This window comes from Phacochoerus africanus, chromosome 15, assembly GCF_016906955.1.
Source record: "Phacochoerus africanus isolate WHEZ1 chromosome 15, ROS_Pafr_v1, whole genome shotgun sequence".
Taxonomy (NCBI): Eukaryota; Metazoa; Chordata; class Mammalia; order Artiodactyla; family Suidae; genus Phacochoerus; species Phacochoerus africanus.
The window spans coordinates 75,082,762-75,099,040 of NC_062558.1; the positions used below are offsets into that span (position 1 = coordinate 75,082,762).

The 16,279-nt window shown below is 53.6% G+C and overlaps 1 protein-coding gene across 3 annotated transcripts in view; it reads left to right on the plus strand.

The window, feature by feature from the left end:
* The first annotated feature begins 338 nt into the window (after nt 1–338).
* The window catches only part of SLC29A3 (solute carrier family 29 member 3), a 43,846-nt gene continuing 27,905 nt past the window's right edge, over nt 339–16,279 (plus strand). For all 3 annotated transcript variants that reach the window (XM_047761066.1, XM_047761067.1, XM_047761068.1), the window contains exons 1-2: nt 339–407; nt 3,722–4,020. In XM_047761066.1, coding sequence (XP_047617022.1) covers nt 3,740–4,020 — 281 coding nt within the window. In that variant the 5' untranslated portion in view covers nt 339–407; nt 3,722–3,739. The remainder of the gene's footprint in view (nt 408–3,721; nt 4,021–16,279) is intronic.

Genomic DNA, 16,279 nt, shown 5'->3' on the forward strand with positions numbered 1-16,279 from the left:
TTTGCAGGAGCCTGGAAGCGCTCTTCGGTGTTCTGGGGAGCAGGGCTATGGGAGCTGAAAGGGGAGGGCTGTCAGGGTCGAGCTCACGGTGGAGAAGCCGCGGCGGCAGCACCGGGAGCCTGGTGACCACGCACTCGCCAGCCCGCCTGGGCAGTGCACCTGGTGGCCCGGCGCCTCACTCTCTCTACCCGTGAGATGGGCGCGTGCCTGCAGCCCGGCGCCGGCGCCGGCGCCGCAGCACAGGGAGCAGCTAAACCAAAGAGCCTGGCAAACCCGGAAGCGCCGGCGGGCGGAGGCGGGCAGGGGCGGGGCCGGGGGCGGAGCCCGGCCTGCGGCCCCGCCGAGCCGGGAGTCGCAGTGGCCGCGGCGGCCCGGGAGACAGTATCGGTGGCGGCGCGGCGGCGACAGTAAGTGCGGGCCGGCGCTTGGGCGCGGGCCTGGCCGGCGCCCAGCTCTTCAGGCTCCCAGTCGCTCCCCGGGCTCGCGCTTTCGGCGGCTTCCCGCCACGGCCCTCCTGCCAGGGCTCCACCGGAGCCTCAGGACCCCGGCTTCTTCTCGCTGCGACCCCCTCCGCAGCGTCCCTCCTCCTCCTCTCTGCTCTTTTCTTTCCCCACTCGCCTCTTCCTTCCCCTCTCTCTAGGTTTCCACCTTCTTTCTTCCCGGATTCTCGCCCCTCCTCCTTGTGGATTTCCTGAAACTGGATGTGGGGGACCTGGGTGGGACAAATCAGCCCAAAGCATTCATAAGGTCCCATTTGTCCAAATTGGGGAGCCAGAGGCAGAGGATGTCGGCAGCCTCAAGGAGGATTCAGCCCTGGCCCTGGGTGTTGCTCTGTGTTTCCAAGCCATGTTTTCCTATAGGTTGTTTCACCTACCCACCTGCCCCCATTTCACAGGTGAGGAAATTGAGGCACAGAGACAGATTGACTTAGCCAGAATCAAACTTCCTGGGAATCGGTGCCCAAGCCCAAAGGATGGCCTGCGGTGGCCCCAGGCCCCATGAGTTTCTGCTGCTTTGTGCACCTGCTGCCCTTTGCCCCTGGTCACCCAGGAAGGGAGCAGCGCTGAGCCAAGCCAGCTCTTGCAGGTGCCTGAGGAACACACTGAAGGCCACAGCCAGCCTGTGTCCTGGGGACACTGTGACTGTTCCTTTTCTTTTCTTTTCTTTTCTTTTCTTTTTCTTTGTAATCCAAAAGCCAGCAGCTAGCTTTCATAAAGAGTAATAAGACTTTGATCACTCCAGTGCCCTGGCCTGTGACCTGGGTAGGGAAAATTCCTGGCTCCTTGAGAAGCTTGGTCAAGGCTGAATGGTCCTGGACAAATAGACACCTGGAGCTGAGAATGAACTCCAGCTGAGTGTGGCCTGAGTGACTGAGCCGTTGGCCCCTGCCCCCACCCCTGGAGCTGGAGAATCTGGAAAGAACCACTTGCCCTTTGTCTGGCGTCCTTCATGGGTCATAATTTTTACATTTTTTTAAACACTAATTTAGAAGTGATGTGTGTGGCCACACTGGTTAGTTTGTTAGTGCTGAGCTCCCTGTGAATCGAAGCTGGGAAAGGGCTCTGCTCAGCCAGGGGAATTTAAAATAGACTTGCTGACTCGGATGCTCTGAGCATCCGGCAGCCTCCTGCAGGGTACATGCACCCCCAGTAGGAAAAAACATCCTGGCTGCACAGTCTCTTCATTCAGCAAACACTGATGAGAGTGCCTGGTACTGCTGCTTTCACCTCTGCTCCCAGCTCACCGGCCAGGAGGCTTTCCAGAAAGTCTATAACTGGAGCCAGCAGGCAAGGGTGCACATTGCCAGCCACCCTCCTCCCAGGGAGGCAAGGGGGTCCACATGGGCCTTAGACGGCTTGGCTATGTAACCTCACTCTTTTTAAATTTTTTTTTGGCTGCACCGTGGCATGAGGAAGTTCCCAGGCCAGGGATCAAACCCTAGATTTAATTTTAACTATCAAAAATGCCTACTATTTGAATGTGGGACAAATCAAGTGACTTTAAGGCCTTGTTCTTTTTTTCGTTGCTGTTTTTTAGGGCTGCATCCACGGCATATGGAAGTTCCCAGGCTAGGGGTCAAATTGGAGCTGCAGCTGCAGCCTACACCACAGCCACAGCAACGCAGGATCCGAGCTGCATCTGTGACCTACACCACAGCTCGCGGCAATGCCAGATCCTTAACCCACTGAGCGAGGCCAGGGATCAAACCCACATCCTCATGGATACTGGTCGGATTTGTTTCTACTGCTCCATCATGGGCACTCCCAAGGCCTAGTTCTTTGCATTTGATAAAAAGGAGGGAATAATTCCTGTCCTGCCTAATTCTGAGAAATACTGTGAGGGTCTCTTGAAATAGCAGATAAGGCTCTGTACCTCTCTGACAGCGTTCCCATCTCACCCAGCTGGCCTGATGCTCTGAGTTAAGGCTCAGCCTCCTATGTGAGTCGAGATCGGTTGATTTATTGGGTAGGGAGGAAGCTGCCGCAGAAGGGACTACAGAGTGTCCTCTCCTCAGCTTTATGGAAATATTTCTCATTTATCAAGCTGCCGCCATGGCCTGGGTGCTATATAGAGCATAGAAGGAGGCATGCTTCCTTGCAGCCAAATTCCACAGCCAGCCAGGTGACAAGCCCAGAATGGCAGGAAAGATGCTGATGTTTGTCAGCATTGCCAGCCAGTTGCAATTTACTGTAACTCTTGTGAAAAAGGCTTCCCTGGGTTTGCAGATGGGGAAATTGAGGCTCGGAGTATGGTGACTTGCCCAAGGCCATGTACGCAGCAGTTACTGGCAACCTAGACTCTTTAGTGTATCGTAGCTGCTACCACTGACTGAGAGTTGCTATCTCCTGGTGGGATGTGATGAACAGAGGTGGGACCCAGGCAGGAGCTGCAAACCCAGGCTTGGCTGTTTGCAGGGTCTGTGACCTCCTGCTCTTTGGACCTTGGTATCCCCACAAATGAAATGAGAGAGTGGACTATTCAATGTTTCAGACTGGCTTCTGCAGGCAGCTCTAGACACTGTGCATTTTTAAAAAAATGTTATTTAATTCGAATGTCATTTTTATTTACGATTTTATTTTTGAACACATAACACATTCACAATGTTCAGAATTCAAGAGGCACAAAAGATCATACAGTGCCCTCCCTGTGCCCAGCCTCTCTGCACACAGGCAACCACCGTTTGAAATTTCTTGTGTATCCTTCCAGAGGATAGTATATTTGGTGTATTTTCTCTTCCCTCTCTACTCCATCCCTGCCTTTTTTGCACAAAAAGTGCCCTATTCTACACACTTTTCTGCTCCTTACTTTTCTCCTGTAAAGCTGAAAAGAGTTTCTAGAGCATTCTTCCTTCATCAAGGATCCTAATTCCTTTTGTTATGGCCGCTTAGAAATTCGAATGCCTTGGGACCAGGTTTGCCCTTATGCCTTGATTGCCTCAGGCCCCACTATGCCACAGGGTCTTACTCCCCGCCAGCCTCACACGTAGTTGCAACTATGTTGTCCCTACATGGATTGGGCGGGGTAGGGGTGGGGGGACCTGGGGTCACTTACATTGTGACATCTTGTCTTTCTCCCTAATCTTTAAACCTAAAGCTGCCTAACCACACTTTGGTGACCCTGTAGATGCCAGGGCAGGGGCATAGTCAGCTCTGTAGGATGAGTCCCCCGCTGTGCCCAGCCTCAGCTTCTGCTCACCTGTCCTGTCTCTCTGTTCCAACAGTGGCCGTCATCTCAGAGGATGACTTTCATCACAGCTCCAACTCCACCTACAGAACTGCAAGCAGCTCTCTCCAGGCTGACCAAGAAGCACTGCTCGAGAAGCTTCTGGACCACCCACCACCCAGCCTGCAGAGGCCTAAGGACCGCTTCAATGCTGCCTACATCATCTTCTTCTGCTTGGGCATCGGCAGCCTGCTGCCATGGAACTTCTTTGTCACTGCCCAGGAGTACTGGCTATTCAAACTCAGCAACTGCTCCAGCCCAGCCACGGGGGAGGAGCCTAAGGACTCGGACATCCTGGTAAGGGGTGCTCTTCCCAGAAGGCGGTGGGGAGCAAGCGGGCTGGAGGGAGTGAAGGGTGACTTCACTTGGGTGCACCCTTCCAGGAAGGCTTGCAGTGTGCTGAGAGTATGGATGCAAATTGGGAAGCTGTGTGGCATAAGGTACATAGAAACAATTCACTTCAGCCCTATGACATGCTCTGTGTTGTGTATGAGGCCTCAGGCTTCCCGTGGCAGGGGAGGATAGAAATGGCTAATACACAATCCCAGCCTTCACATTGCTTAGTATTTATCTTGGGAAAGAGATGCAATGATGGTTCTGTGCAATGCAGTATGGTAACCCAAGAATCTAGAGTCCATGCCTCCAGGGGCTTCAAAGGGTGGATTTAATAGCCTTAGGTTCAGCTGTGAGTTGCGTTAAATTCCAAAGAGCAGTGGCTACCATGAGATGGAAGGTCATTTTTCTCTCATGTGCAAGTCTGGAGGGGCCAGTCCAGTGCTAATACAATGTTCCATGTTGTTAGGAACCTAGTTGCTCCACGATGTGTTGCTTCCAGGTTCAAGATCATTTCATAGCCCAAGATGGCTGTTGGAGTTCTAGCCATTACATCAAAAAGGAAGAGGAGAAGGAGAGGCATAAGGACATAATAGAACAACATGGGAAGCAACACACACTGCTTCAGCTTACATGGCATTGGTCAGAACACAGTCATGTGATCATATGAGCTGCAAAGGAGACTGGGAAATGTAGTTTTTAAGTGTAGTCTTTATTTCAGAGAACCATGTACCCAGCTCACATGGGAGTTGTGTTTTGGAAGACAAGGGTAATTAAAGACTGAGGATAAGTGGTCTGATCTCCAGAGAAGAGATCTCTGTGACCCAGAGCGGGTGGATTAGAAGGGTTAGAGACATTCCAGATGGAAGGAAAAGCCTGAGCTACGGCAGAATAGGAGGAAAGTCAGTTGTGTGTGAGGATCTAGTTTTGCTGTATGCAGGGTGCATGTGAGAGAAAAGTAAGGCTTGAGATCAGTGCCTGGGCCTTGAAGGCATTGCTCAGGCCCTGAATGTCAAGGTGAGGAGTCTCAAACTGGTTGGCAGTGGCATTAAGCCCTCCCTCACCACTCAGGGCTGCTCACTTTGTGGGGTGTCTTTCCTTTGGGCAGGGAGAGTGTTAAAGAAAAAATTATTCTGCCACTTGTTAAAGCAGTAGGGAAGCCTTTACTGAAGACCGTTGCATGGAGTTCCTGTTGTGGCGCAGCAGAAATGGATCTGATTAGTATCCATGAGGACACAGGTTCGATCCCTGGCCTCGCTCATTGAGTCGGGAATCCGGTATTGCCATGAGCTGTGGTAGGTTGCAGCTCCAGCTCTGATCAGGCATTGCTGTGGATGTAGCATAGGCCAGTAGCTGTAGCTCTGATTCGACCCCTAGTCTGGGAGCTTCCATACACCGTGGGTGTGCCCCCGCCCCCAAAAAAGAGTGTTGAAATAAGGAGGAGAGATTGGACTCAGCTCCAAGTACTGCAAGGACAAGCAGAGATTTATAGCCCAGGAGCAGAGTGATGGGGTCAGGGGATGGAAAATTACTAAAAGGAGCCCTCAAGGGTAGGAGGATTTTTTTTCTCATAAATTAAGCATTTTTTTAAAAAAATATAATTTGGTCTAGTATAAAAATTGTCACTAACCTTACTTGGAAAGTAGCTTTAGCATTTAAAAATTCTTTCTTTTTCTTTTTAAATTTGTTTTACTGAAGTCTAGTTAATTAACAATGAAGGGCAGGGGGATTCTCGCTAAAGGCAGACCAGACATAGATGCCAAGGGTGGGGAATGAGGAACTTGACCAGATCTCGAGGGTGACCAGATGTCAAGAGTGGGAGGGTTCTCCATAAACTGACTTAGCAGGATTCTTCGAGTCTGGGCCGGGCAGATAGATGACAGGATGGGGGCCAAAGTCAAGGTCTAGTGGAGAAGGGGGCTCAGTGTGGTTAATCTTTGCTAAGAGCCTTGTTGTCTAGGGCAGTGTCTGTTCTCTCTTGAACACACATGGATGGAGGAAGTGGGGGCACCTCTAAGGCATGCCAGGCTGGGGTTGCCAGATGCTGCTCTCTTCTAGGGATGCCTCAGAGGACAAGAAGAAGCTACCCTGGCAGACCCAAGCCATACCCTTCAACTAGCCCAGGAGGTGGCTCACCACCCCTTTTTGGAAAGCACCTTTGAAATCCCTGAGCTAACCACACAAAACCTTCTCCAGGTCTCTAGGAATGAATCTGACGCATGGACTAAGCCATTTCTGTTGTCTGTCTGCAGGGCTCTACCATGGCTCCACATGGGAATCACCCATGGAGCTTTTAAAAAAATTCGCAAGAGTTCGTGCTGTGGTCCAGCAGGTGAAGGATCTGGCATTGTCACCGCAGCAGCTCAGGTTGCTGCTGTGTCTTGAGTTCCATCCCTGGCCTGGGAACTTCCACATGCCTCAGCAGAGCACCCCTGCCCCCGCCCCCAAATCCCAGTCTGATTTACCCCAGAGGTTCTGACTGAATTAGGCTGAGGGGAGATGTGGACATGGGAATTTAAGACTTCACACCCCCTCCTTCCTCCCCAGCCCCTTGATTCTGACACCTTGTGAGGGCTTCTTTCTGTTAACCGAGGAACTCACACCTCCAGGGGCCAGAGCAGTGTGTATAAACTCACTTCTGCAGCCGAAGGGCTGTCCCCGGAATGTAGTTTAATAATTTAGAGCGTCCTACTCAAGGTGTGGTCTTGGGACCAGGAGTTGGGAGAGCAGAGTCCCAGGCTCCCAGACCAGCTGAGTCAGGAGCTGCCAACCCGCCCCCCTGGTGACTGGCAGGCACAGTAGAGTTTGAGAATCACCGGCGAGGTCAGGGCTTCCGGAAACAGACAGCATGGGTTCAAGCTCTGTCTCTGTTCTTCGCTCCCCGGCTTCCCTGTGCTGTCTCAGCTTCCAGGTTTATAACAGGAGGATATACTCCCACCAATTTTGTAGGGTTGTTATGAGGCTCAAGTAAATTAATATGCACACAAAGCACTTAGAACAGGGGCTGGCACCACTACTGTGAGTGCTGGGTAAACATTATTACCGTTATTATCATTTGAGGGATGGGGCCCGCACTCCTGAGCCGCATGTGGCCCTGGTGTATTTCCAGACGTCTGGCTTAGCCAGGGTGCTTTATGATCCACTTTTATTTACCAGTGACTCAAGCATCCCAGCTTTCTGCCAACCTCTGTAAATCAGCCAGCCCACTTGGGCTTCATCCAGAAGATCCCCTTCTGTCTGGACCAGCACCCAGCCTAGGGGCAGCCCCTAGGGCTGGTCCGTGTGCACAGGTCCTGCCCCCTCCTCTGCCCGCTGCCCCCGGAAGCAGACTCCTGAGGGTGGGTGAGGACCCAAGGTCCAGTCTCTGGGACCAGGCCCTGACCCGGTGGATGGGTGCTGGGAGCCCCTCTCGCTGCAAGGCGATCTCTTCCCAGCTGCAGGCACTTAGCATTCCAGGCCCTACTACTATGCTTTATTGCCTCTTTCCAAGTGCTGGCAGGTGCAGATGTAGTACCTGCGGCTGCCCGGAGCTCCTGGCTCTTGGCATCGGAGATGGGAGACCTGTCACCCCTCGATTCATGGACCGGGTTTGGGAAGCAAGCATGCTGGGGTGTTTCTGCATTTTGCGGGCCATTTTTCTTTGCCTAATTCCTCATCCCTGCCACCTACCTCCCCAGTTCTTTTCCCCCCTCTCTTCCTGATTTCCCTGCGAGAGGCGGCTGGTCCACGCTGTCACCTGAGGGCTACTCTGGGTGAAGGAGGGGGGAGAGTCAAATGGGTTTGTCTCCAGCCGCCACCTGCAACTCAATTAGCTATGGGTCTGGATGTTGCTTTTTCGCTGTGCTTTCCTTCTGGTATTTCCCAGGGATGGATGCCATTGGATGGGGAGCTTGACTCCATAGGCATGTTTGCACAGTCCCCCGCCCCCAGTTATGTCACTTTCAAGGTCACCAACCTTCTCAGGCTCCTTCCCTTCTGCCTGGAGCAGCTTTGGGGTGGTTTAGAAAGCATTTTGCTCACATGTCCCCTTCGTTTCCATTCTCTGGAATAAGAACTTGGAATAAACTCGCCATAGGACTGTGGGCCTGGAGCCCAAAAAATTCGAGCATAAACAAGGAAGAATTGATAGGAGAAGATGGTGCAGTGGGGAGCCCCGACAACTGCTGTTTTCTGAGCCCGACTCTGGGCCCACTGGGCTGAACAGGGGGTTACACACATTGTCTCCCATTAACCCTGGTTTTTTCAAACAAGCCAGAGGCTCAGAAAGGTTTAGTAGCCTGCCTCTGATCACATAGCTAGGAAGGGCCATAAACAGTGTTATGGAGAATTTAGGTGGATCGATGTCTGCCGAATTTGTCCTGCTCCGAAACTGGTGCAGGGGGACTGTCCTAGAGACAGGGACCACCCCACACCCTGGGTGGTTGCACCCTATCTTTCTTCTACGGAGAGCCTGCCCTCAGTCTGGCCTCTTCTTCCACCCTGGGAGCCCCAGGGCCTTAGCTCTAGGCCTGGATTCTGGACCCAGCTTCCCAGCCCTCAGCATCCCTTACCTCTTCTCCAGCCCCACCTCCACCCAGCTCCTCCTGCCCCCACCCCTGCCCTGGTCCTCCCCTGGCCTCTGGGGTTTATAAACCATCCCTGAGCCTGTGGGAGCCTCCTTGCCCTCCCCTCGGCCTCCTGCATGTCTGTAGGACTGTAAGCTACCTTTCTGTCCCAGACAGGAGGGTGCTGGCTCCTTCTCCTGGTCATTCTCTGCCAGGAGACCTCCATGGCCCCTCCACACACCTTCTTCTCAGGTCCTTGGCCTGTCCGGGGCTCCTCTCTAAGGAGGGCTCTGGGATGTGTCTAGGTCGTGGGTGGGGCCCACAGTCCGACTGGGTGTCAGCAGGGCCAGGACCCTGGCCTGGCCACCTACTGCTGTTCTGTCCATCCCCTGACCAGAGCGGGGGCCCATAGCCCAGTCCCAGGGAGTGGGACAGGAGGCAGATGCATCCCTTACTTCTGGGGCCCTCCCCTGCTGCCATCCCTGAGTTGGGGGCTCCTCGTCTGGGTCCCTAGAATCTACCAGAGTACTTCGCCATCTGGTCCTCACCCCACACCCCTTGGTATTTAGCACTTGTTGTGGGGGAGCCATGGCTCTCAGCACTTTGCCTGCATTATCTCATTGAGCCCCCAGCCCTCGGTGAGGCAGGAACTATTATCCCTGATGATAACACCCTTTTCACAGAGGAGGATGCTTCCCCCACCAAGTGGTTGGCTCTTTGGGGATAGTGAGTACAGCTGTCTTACTGTACATCCCTGTGCCTCGAGCACAAAATAGCGTGTGATAAATATTTGTTACATTAGTCATTTTAGAGGGGCAGGAAACCCCATTACCCCAGTCCAGGATAGGAATGGCATGGCTTTGCAATGGAGCCGAAGGGGTCACAGAAGGAGTTCCATCTCTTTCAGGTGGGTTGGCAGAGACATGAAGCGGGATGCCTGGTCGACCTGGGAAGGGACCCAGGTTGACCTGGTTCAGCAGGTGGAGGCCTACAGTGTCTTCTCATTCATGGCACCTTGGTCCTGGCCCAACCCCTCAGTCTCCCAAAGCAGCAGGATAGTGTGACTTGAGAGCTATTCTTACAATGAATGGCAGAGATCTCAGTTCAAGCAGGGAGGGTTAAAAGCAGTCAGGATGAACCAATTTAAAGAGGAGGAAACTGGAGGACAGGTCATCAGAGGTCTTGGTAATGATTTTGCAAAGTGCCTGCCACGCGGCCCACCGCCATTGGACCCACTGTCTTACTTCATCTGCAAGACGACCTGGTGAGTGAAGTACTGTTATCCTCAGTTTTCAAATGGAGAAACTGAGGCTCACAGATTTGGAGCCACTGACCCAAGGTCATTGGCCGGGAAGTGGCAGAACTGGGATGTGGAGCAGCCAGGAGGTCAGCAGAGCTGGTGCCGGTAAGCAGCGTGCCCTGGCCTCTCCTCCCTGGCTCTGGCTCTGCACTAGAATCCCCCAGGGAGCTGGGAAAACCTCCCCGCCTGCCCCACCCACCCAGTTCTGGTGCCATCGAAGAAGGGGCCTGGGCACAAGCATTTTTCAGCTCTGCAGGTGAGACTAACATGTGGCCACATGATCCAAGGGAAAGCAGGGGTCATGAGCAGCTGTGCTCTGCCTCTAGTGGAGCACCCATTGAGCAGGCTTAGGCTGCATGGTGAGCGCCTTGGGTGAGCCCCCTTAAAGGACTTCCTCGTAGGACTTCCTGCCGTACAGGTGGTCAAAGCTGGCTGGGCGGGAGACCAAGGGCAGGCTCCCTGCTAGAAGCCGGGGGAGCTGCTTTCCTTGGCCTGGTCTTCAGAGCCTGAGGTCCTCACTGGGACCCTTACAGATCGACATGGGTGGAGGGTCTGGTTGCTTGTCTCCCCTAAATGCTCAAAGCTGGATTAATTCCTCAGCATGGCTCTGCAGCCCCCAGTGCCCTACAGCCTGGGGCGAGGCTTCAGCTCTGGGCACGCACTTCCTTGGGTGTGAACTAGGGGGCTTTATAGCCACTTTCATCTTCCTCCTCATTTGCCAGTTCCTGGAGAGGGGGCAGTAGGGCTGACTGGGCCCCCGAGGGATGTCCTGGCACCTGGGGTGACACGGGAGCAAGTGAAGCCACGAGAACGGAGGAGAGGGAAACGCTCTCCTGTGCTGCTGGGGCTGAGGACCAGCCAGCGCCCCCTCTGCGTCGGGTCGGGGGGTGGATGGTGACCCGCCCCTGGAGTTTTAAGAGTAATTTGTTTTGTAGAAGCTTGTCCCATGGGACTGCAGGGTAGCTGGGAGGAGCCCAGAAGGTGACAGAAGAACTGCTTTCAGCTCCGGTCCTAGCTGTTCCCCCACCCGCTTCATAGCTGGGGGCCGGCTCTGTGGCCTCCGTGTCGTCTGTGCACATGGACCCACCCGGCAGCACGCACAGAGCACCCCGGATGTGGCTGGGAGGGAAGGCCTGGTATTTACTGCGCACCTCCTACATGCTAGCTGCTGTGTGAGGCCTGTGCCGAGTCCTCGTAATATTCTCTGTAACCCTTACCACACCTGCGCCCTGTGCCAGGCTCTGTGCTGGTTCGCTCATTAAGTCCATGGTATTTTTTAGGCAACCTACAGTGTGCCAGAGGCTTTCTTTTCATGGTCTCATTTCATCCTTACAACAGCCCTGAGGAATAGGTATTATATACCCATTTTACAGAGAAGGAAATTAAGGCTCAAAAATACAAGTTAAGTAATTTGTTCCCAGGGGCAAAGTCAGTGACCATCAAGCCGGGTCATCTGAACCCATGGTGCCCACGCCCTTAACCCTGTGCTGCATGTCAGCCTTCCAGATGTTCCCAGACTGCTTTTGATCTCAGTGCACACCCCTTTGAGCAAGACCTGCGTGTCCATAAGGGAAGCGGCAGTTTCATGAAGCAGCATCTACACTTAAAAAAAAAAAAACTTGGAGTTCCTGTCGTGGCTCGATTGGTAACAAACCCGACTAGTATCTGTGAGGACATGGGTTTGATCCCTGGCCTTGTTCAGTGGGTTAAGGATCCGGCATTGCTGTGAGCTGTGCTGTGGGTCACAGATGCAGCTCAGATCTGATGTGGCTGTGGCTGTGGTGTAGGCCGGCAGCTACAGCTCTGATTCAACCCCTCGCCTGAGAACCTCCATATGCTGCGGGTGTGGCCCTAAAATGACAAAAACAAACAAACCAAAAAAACCCCCTCTGATTGTAGTTTTTCAGGGAGCAGCAAGTGGTCATCTAAATGGCTTATAAGCCACTCAGGCTGAGGATGGGGAGAGTTTGCCTTTGGTTTTAACTTTGCATGGACCCTCTGTGGCCATGGGGAGCAGCATCGTTGGGCAGCGGGGGTAGAAGCTGGAACTGAGGCTGAGGGGGAGACCATAAGCTCAGGGAAATACCAGGTTTCTAGAAGTTCTGCTTTGAAACTCTTGTCCTCTGGAGGAATGAGGCTGGAGTTGCAGGGGACGTGTGTGTTTGTTTTGTTTTTAATACAGGAGAAATAACATCCAGTTTGTGTGCTCCTGTGAATGGACAAGGGAGAGGGTGTCGTGGGTACTAAGGAAGAGGAGGGAGCACGGCTGAGTGAGGTCCATGGGCAGACGGGGCCTGGGCTGGGCCCCGGGGGAGACAGGTCCCAGAAAAGCATGCAGAGGATCATCTGGGAACAGGAGAGAAGGCAGCCAAAGAGAAAATGAAGTAAGATTCTGGTGGTGAGCCATTAAGTGGATTTCATATCCTTTAGTGGGTTGCAACCTGTCCTTTGAACAGCCCTGCTCCACCCGTTTGCCTCTAACCTCACAGCGGGGCCATGAGGGTGCATTTTGCCCACAGGGGAGGAAAGTAAAAGAGTGACTTGCTGATGCCGCAGGGCGATGAAGACAAGAGTAGGGCTGGAACCCAGGGGCGTCTGAGTCTGCTTCACATTTCCTGGGGTACTTGGCAAAGACCCGGATCCCCAGACCTCACCCTGTTGGCTCCTTATCCTGGGGGTAGTCTTGGGCATTGTTGCCTGGTGCTCCTGGCTCGGCTGCTGGCAGGGGAGCAGGTATTTAGGTCTCCTCTGGGCCACATGATGTTCCTTGAGAAGCGTGCACCCTTCTGAGCATAGATGGATCATGATGCCCCAGGTGCCCATTCCTCATGCAATTCAGGTCTCTACAAAGGGAAAAGATACTGGCACTCCATTTGGCAACCTACTGTTTAAGAGGGGAGTTCCAGGGAGTTCCCGTCATGGCTCAGTGGTAACAAACCTGACTAGTATCCATGAGGATGGGGGTTTAATTCCTGGCCTCTCTCGGTGCGTTAAGGATCTGGCATTGCTGTGAGCTGTGGTGTAGGCCGGCGGCTACAGCTCTGATTAGACCACTAGCCTGGGAACCTCCATATGCTATGGGTGCGGCCCTAGAAAAGAAAAGAAAAAAAAAAAAAGAATTCTGAAGAATGGTATCAAATGAGTGAAACAGCCCTCCTCCCCTCAAGGAAAACATAGAAAGGCAGAATTTTGTATGAGGGCTGTCATCTCAGAAAAGGAGATAGTAGGGGCGGGCTGGGGGCGGGCAGGATGGAATGGGGCTCCAGGGCATGGGTGGGTGGCCTCCAGAGAGGAGGACAGGTCCCGCCTTCCAGCTGCCAGGTGACTTGGGCCAGTGTGGATGGCTGCTCTAAACCATTTTTAAAGATGAGAACCAAAGTGAGTCATTTTTTTTTTTTTTTAAATTCCCTTGTCCACCCTCTAAGTGCAGACCCTGCCAGCATGCCATTCCCAATAAATAAATCTGTGATGGCTTTTTCTTCTCCTCCCGTTAGCTCTCCCTGCGTCCTGCAGAGGGAGAGGAAAAGCCTGCCTCGAAAGGCAGTCAGTCATGTCTTTGGTGGCCTAGACTTTTCGGCTTCTCTCTTTCTCTCTCCCCGCGTGCTCGGGGCCCCTCTCCGCGCCTGCGCCCTGCTGCCCGGCCCTCCCAAGCTATTGATCGCCCTCCCTCTCTGCCTTCGATTTTATTCCTTCCCGCACTTGTCCTTAGAATCCAGAGGTGATTTCCTCGACAAATTAGAACATGTCCTGGGCCTTAAGTGATCCATTGTCTCCGTAATGTGATTGATCATCTCGAGCATCCAGAGAACAGAACTGAGCTGGAGTTTCTGCTGGGCACCTGCCTTATAGGGTCATCACCTAGGAGGGGTCTGTGCTGGTGGCAGGGGCCTGGGGCCCCATCATCTTGGCGGCGGGGGGGGGGGGTGTGTGCATGTGTGCGTGTTCACACGCACACACCTGGGACCTGTAGCAGCTTGTGGCTTCTGCCCACGTGGACCCTGTAGAAGAGAAGGTGTGTTGGATGAGGAAGTGCAGCTGGGTCCACTCAAGATCCCCCTTTCTGGTGGTTCTTTTGGGTTTCCTGCTGCAGAGAGTGGCTGGAGCACCCGCAGACTACTTTCTCTGGATGCACTTACCCTGTGGCTTGGTCCCTGTCCCCTGTCCATCGTCAGCTGTCTGGGGGCTGCAGAAGCTGAGAGTAGGCAGGGAGTTTCCACGGAAGGCCTTTTCCTCCTTGCCCTGGCCACACGGTCAGGTGGCAGAAGAGGAAGGACACGCTGGCCAAGCATCAGCAGGGATCTGGCCCCAAATGAGCTCTCACCCCTCAGAGATCATGCTGAGACTCACAGGCTCCCTGTTTCTCTGACCTTGCCCTTTATCTGTGTCTGAGCTTCTCCCTGCCTACTAAGGTTCCAGCCCGGGGCTGAACAGGGGGCATGTAAAGCATGCAGATCCAAGGCCAGCTCACCTCTGGCCAAGGACTGGGCAAAGGGGCGGGGGGAGGGGGGGGTGGCAGGGGCAGCAGGTTGACAGAAACGATGTTCCCATCTTCCTGCTTACCCTGTGTGGGGTAAAGGCCTGGCTTCAGGAGAGCTGGGTTGTTTCTGACTCCATGTCAAGTTTGCTGGGTGACTTAGGGCTCTGATTCCTCATTTTAAGAAACTAGATTAAGGCTGGCAAACATATTCTGTGAAGGGCCAGATGGTAAATATTTCAGACTTTGTGAGCCACAGGATCTCTGTAGCAGCTATTCCACTCGGCCTTGTGGAGCAGAATGAAACCCACTGTAGACAAGCCATAAACAAACAGGTGTGACTGGTGAAACAAACCCGTGTGACTGGTCTCCTGTATTTACAAAAAACAAAGGTGGGCAGGTTTGGCCCCCCGGGGTAGTTGTTTGCCCACCCCAGGACTAGCCGTTCCCTGGTGCTTCTCCCCCCACTAGCGTGGAGGTCTGTTATAGAGGTGCCTGCCCGGCTTGATGTCTCTTCGTAACACTCATCACTGCCTTATTGTCTATATATTTATGCATTTGCCCACTGTCTCCTTGACGAGAACGTCTGTTTCATGAAAGTGGGAACTTGGACTAAATCCACTGTGCCTAGAAAAGCTATGGGCTCGATAAATATGTGCAGAGCGATGAGTTCATCAGTAAGCGCTTGTGGAGGGCTCGTCGCGCTTTGGTGCCGGGCTGGCGAGAGGGAAGAACCTCCTCCCAGGATCTGATGCCGAGGTCCCGCATTCAGGGAGTTGGACTCTCATGATGGGACCTTGTTTTAGCCACAGGCTCAGACTGCACCCGAACAGACTCCCTTCCCTGCCTAATCGAGTTGCTCAAGCCTGAACCTGAGGGGTTGCCGTTTATTTGCCTCTGTCCTCCCACTCCCCCATTCAGCCCGCCGGCGAGTCCTATCAGTTCTGCCTGGGAAACGCCTCAATCCTTCCAATCCTCTCTTCCACGGCCATTGTCTGGGCCTCAGCCTCCCAGGCACTGGCTCCCAGGGCGCCCCCTACAACTGATTCTCCGTGGAGGCTACAGAAGTGGTGACGAAATCGAGAGGCCATCCACTGCACCAGTTAAGGGCACCAGCTCTGCAGACAGAGGGCTGGCTTTGCGCTGTGGGACTTTGGGCAAGTGCTTGACCTCTCCGAGCCTCAGTGTCCTCATCTGCAATACGAATCTTCCCTCAAAGGGGTGCCGTGTGGAGTTCTCTGGTAGCCCAGTGGTTTATGATCCAGCATTGTCACTGCTGTGGCTTAAGTCACTGCTATGGCACAAGTTCGATTCCTTGGCTGGGAACTTATGCATACCACAAGCACAGCAAACAACAACAACAGAACAGTAAAGGGGGTGTTCCTGTCATGGCGCAGCGGAAATGAATCTGACTAGGAACCGTGAGGTTGTGGGTTTGATCCCTAGCCTTGCTCAGCAGGTTAAGGATCCGGCATTGCTGTGGCTTTTGGCGTAGGCCAGCAGCTGTAGCTCCGATTGGACCCCTAGCCTGGGAACCTCCCTATGCCGTACATGCTGTGTGTGTGGCCCTTAAAAATAAAAGGGTGGGGGGGTGCCTGCTATGGGCATCAAGGGAGTGAATAGGTGAGGAGCAGGGCATGGGGAGCTCGGTGACTGTGCGCTGGTACCAAGTTGTTGAGAATCCCATCCCAAACCAATCCCAGCCTGGATGCCCCGGTCCTGCCAATGCCTCTAGCCCAGTCCCCTACTCTCTCCCTCACTCCTTGGATTCCAGAATCACCCTGGTTTTTCAGTTCATGAACACACCAAGCTCATTCACACCTTGGGGCCAGCTGTATGCTGTTCCCTCTGTCCAGGATGTTTTTCCCCTCATCCCTCACACAGTTTGTCCTTGAGTCGCTGTTT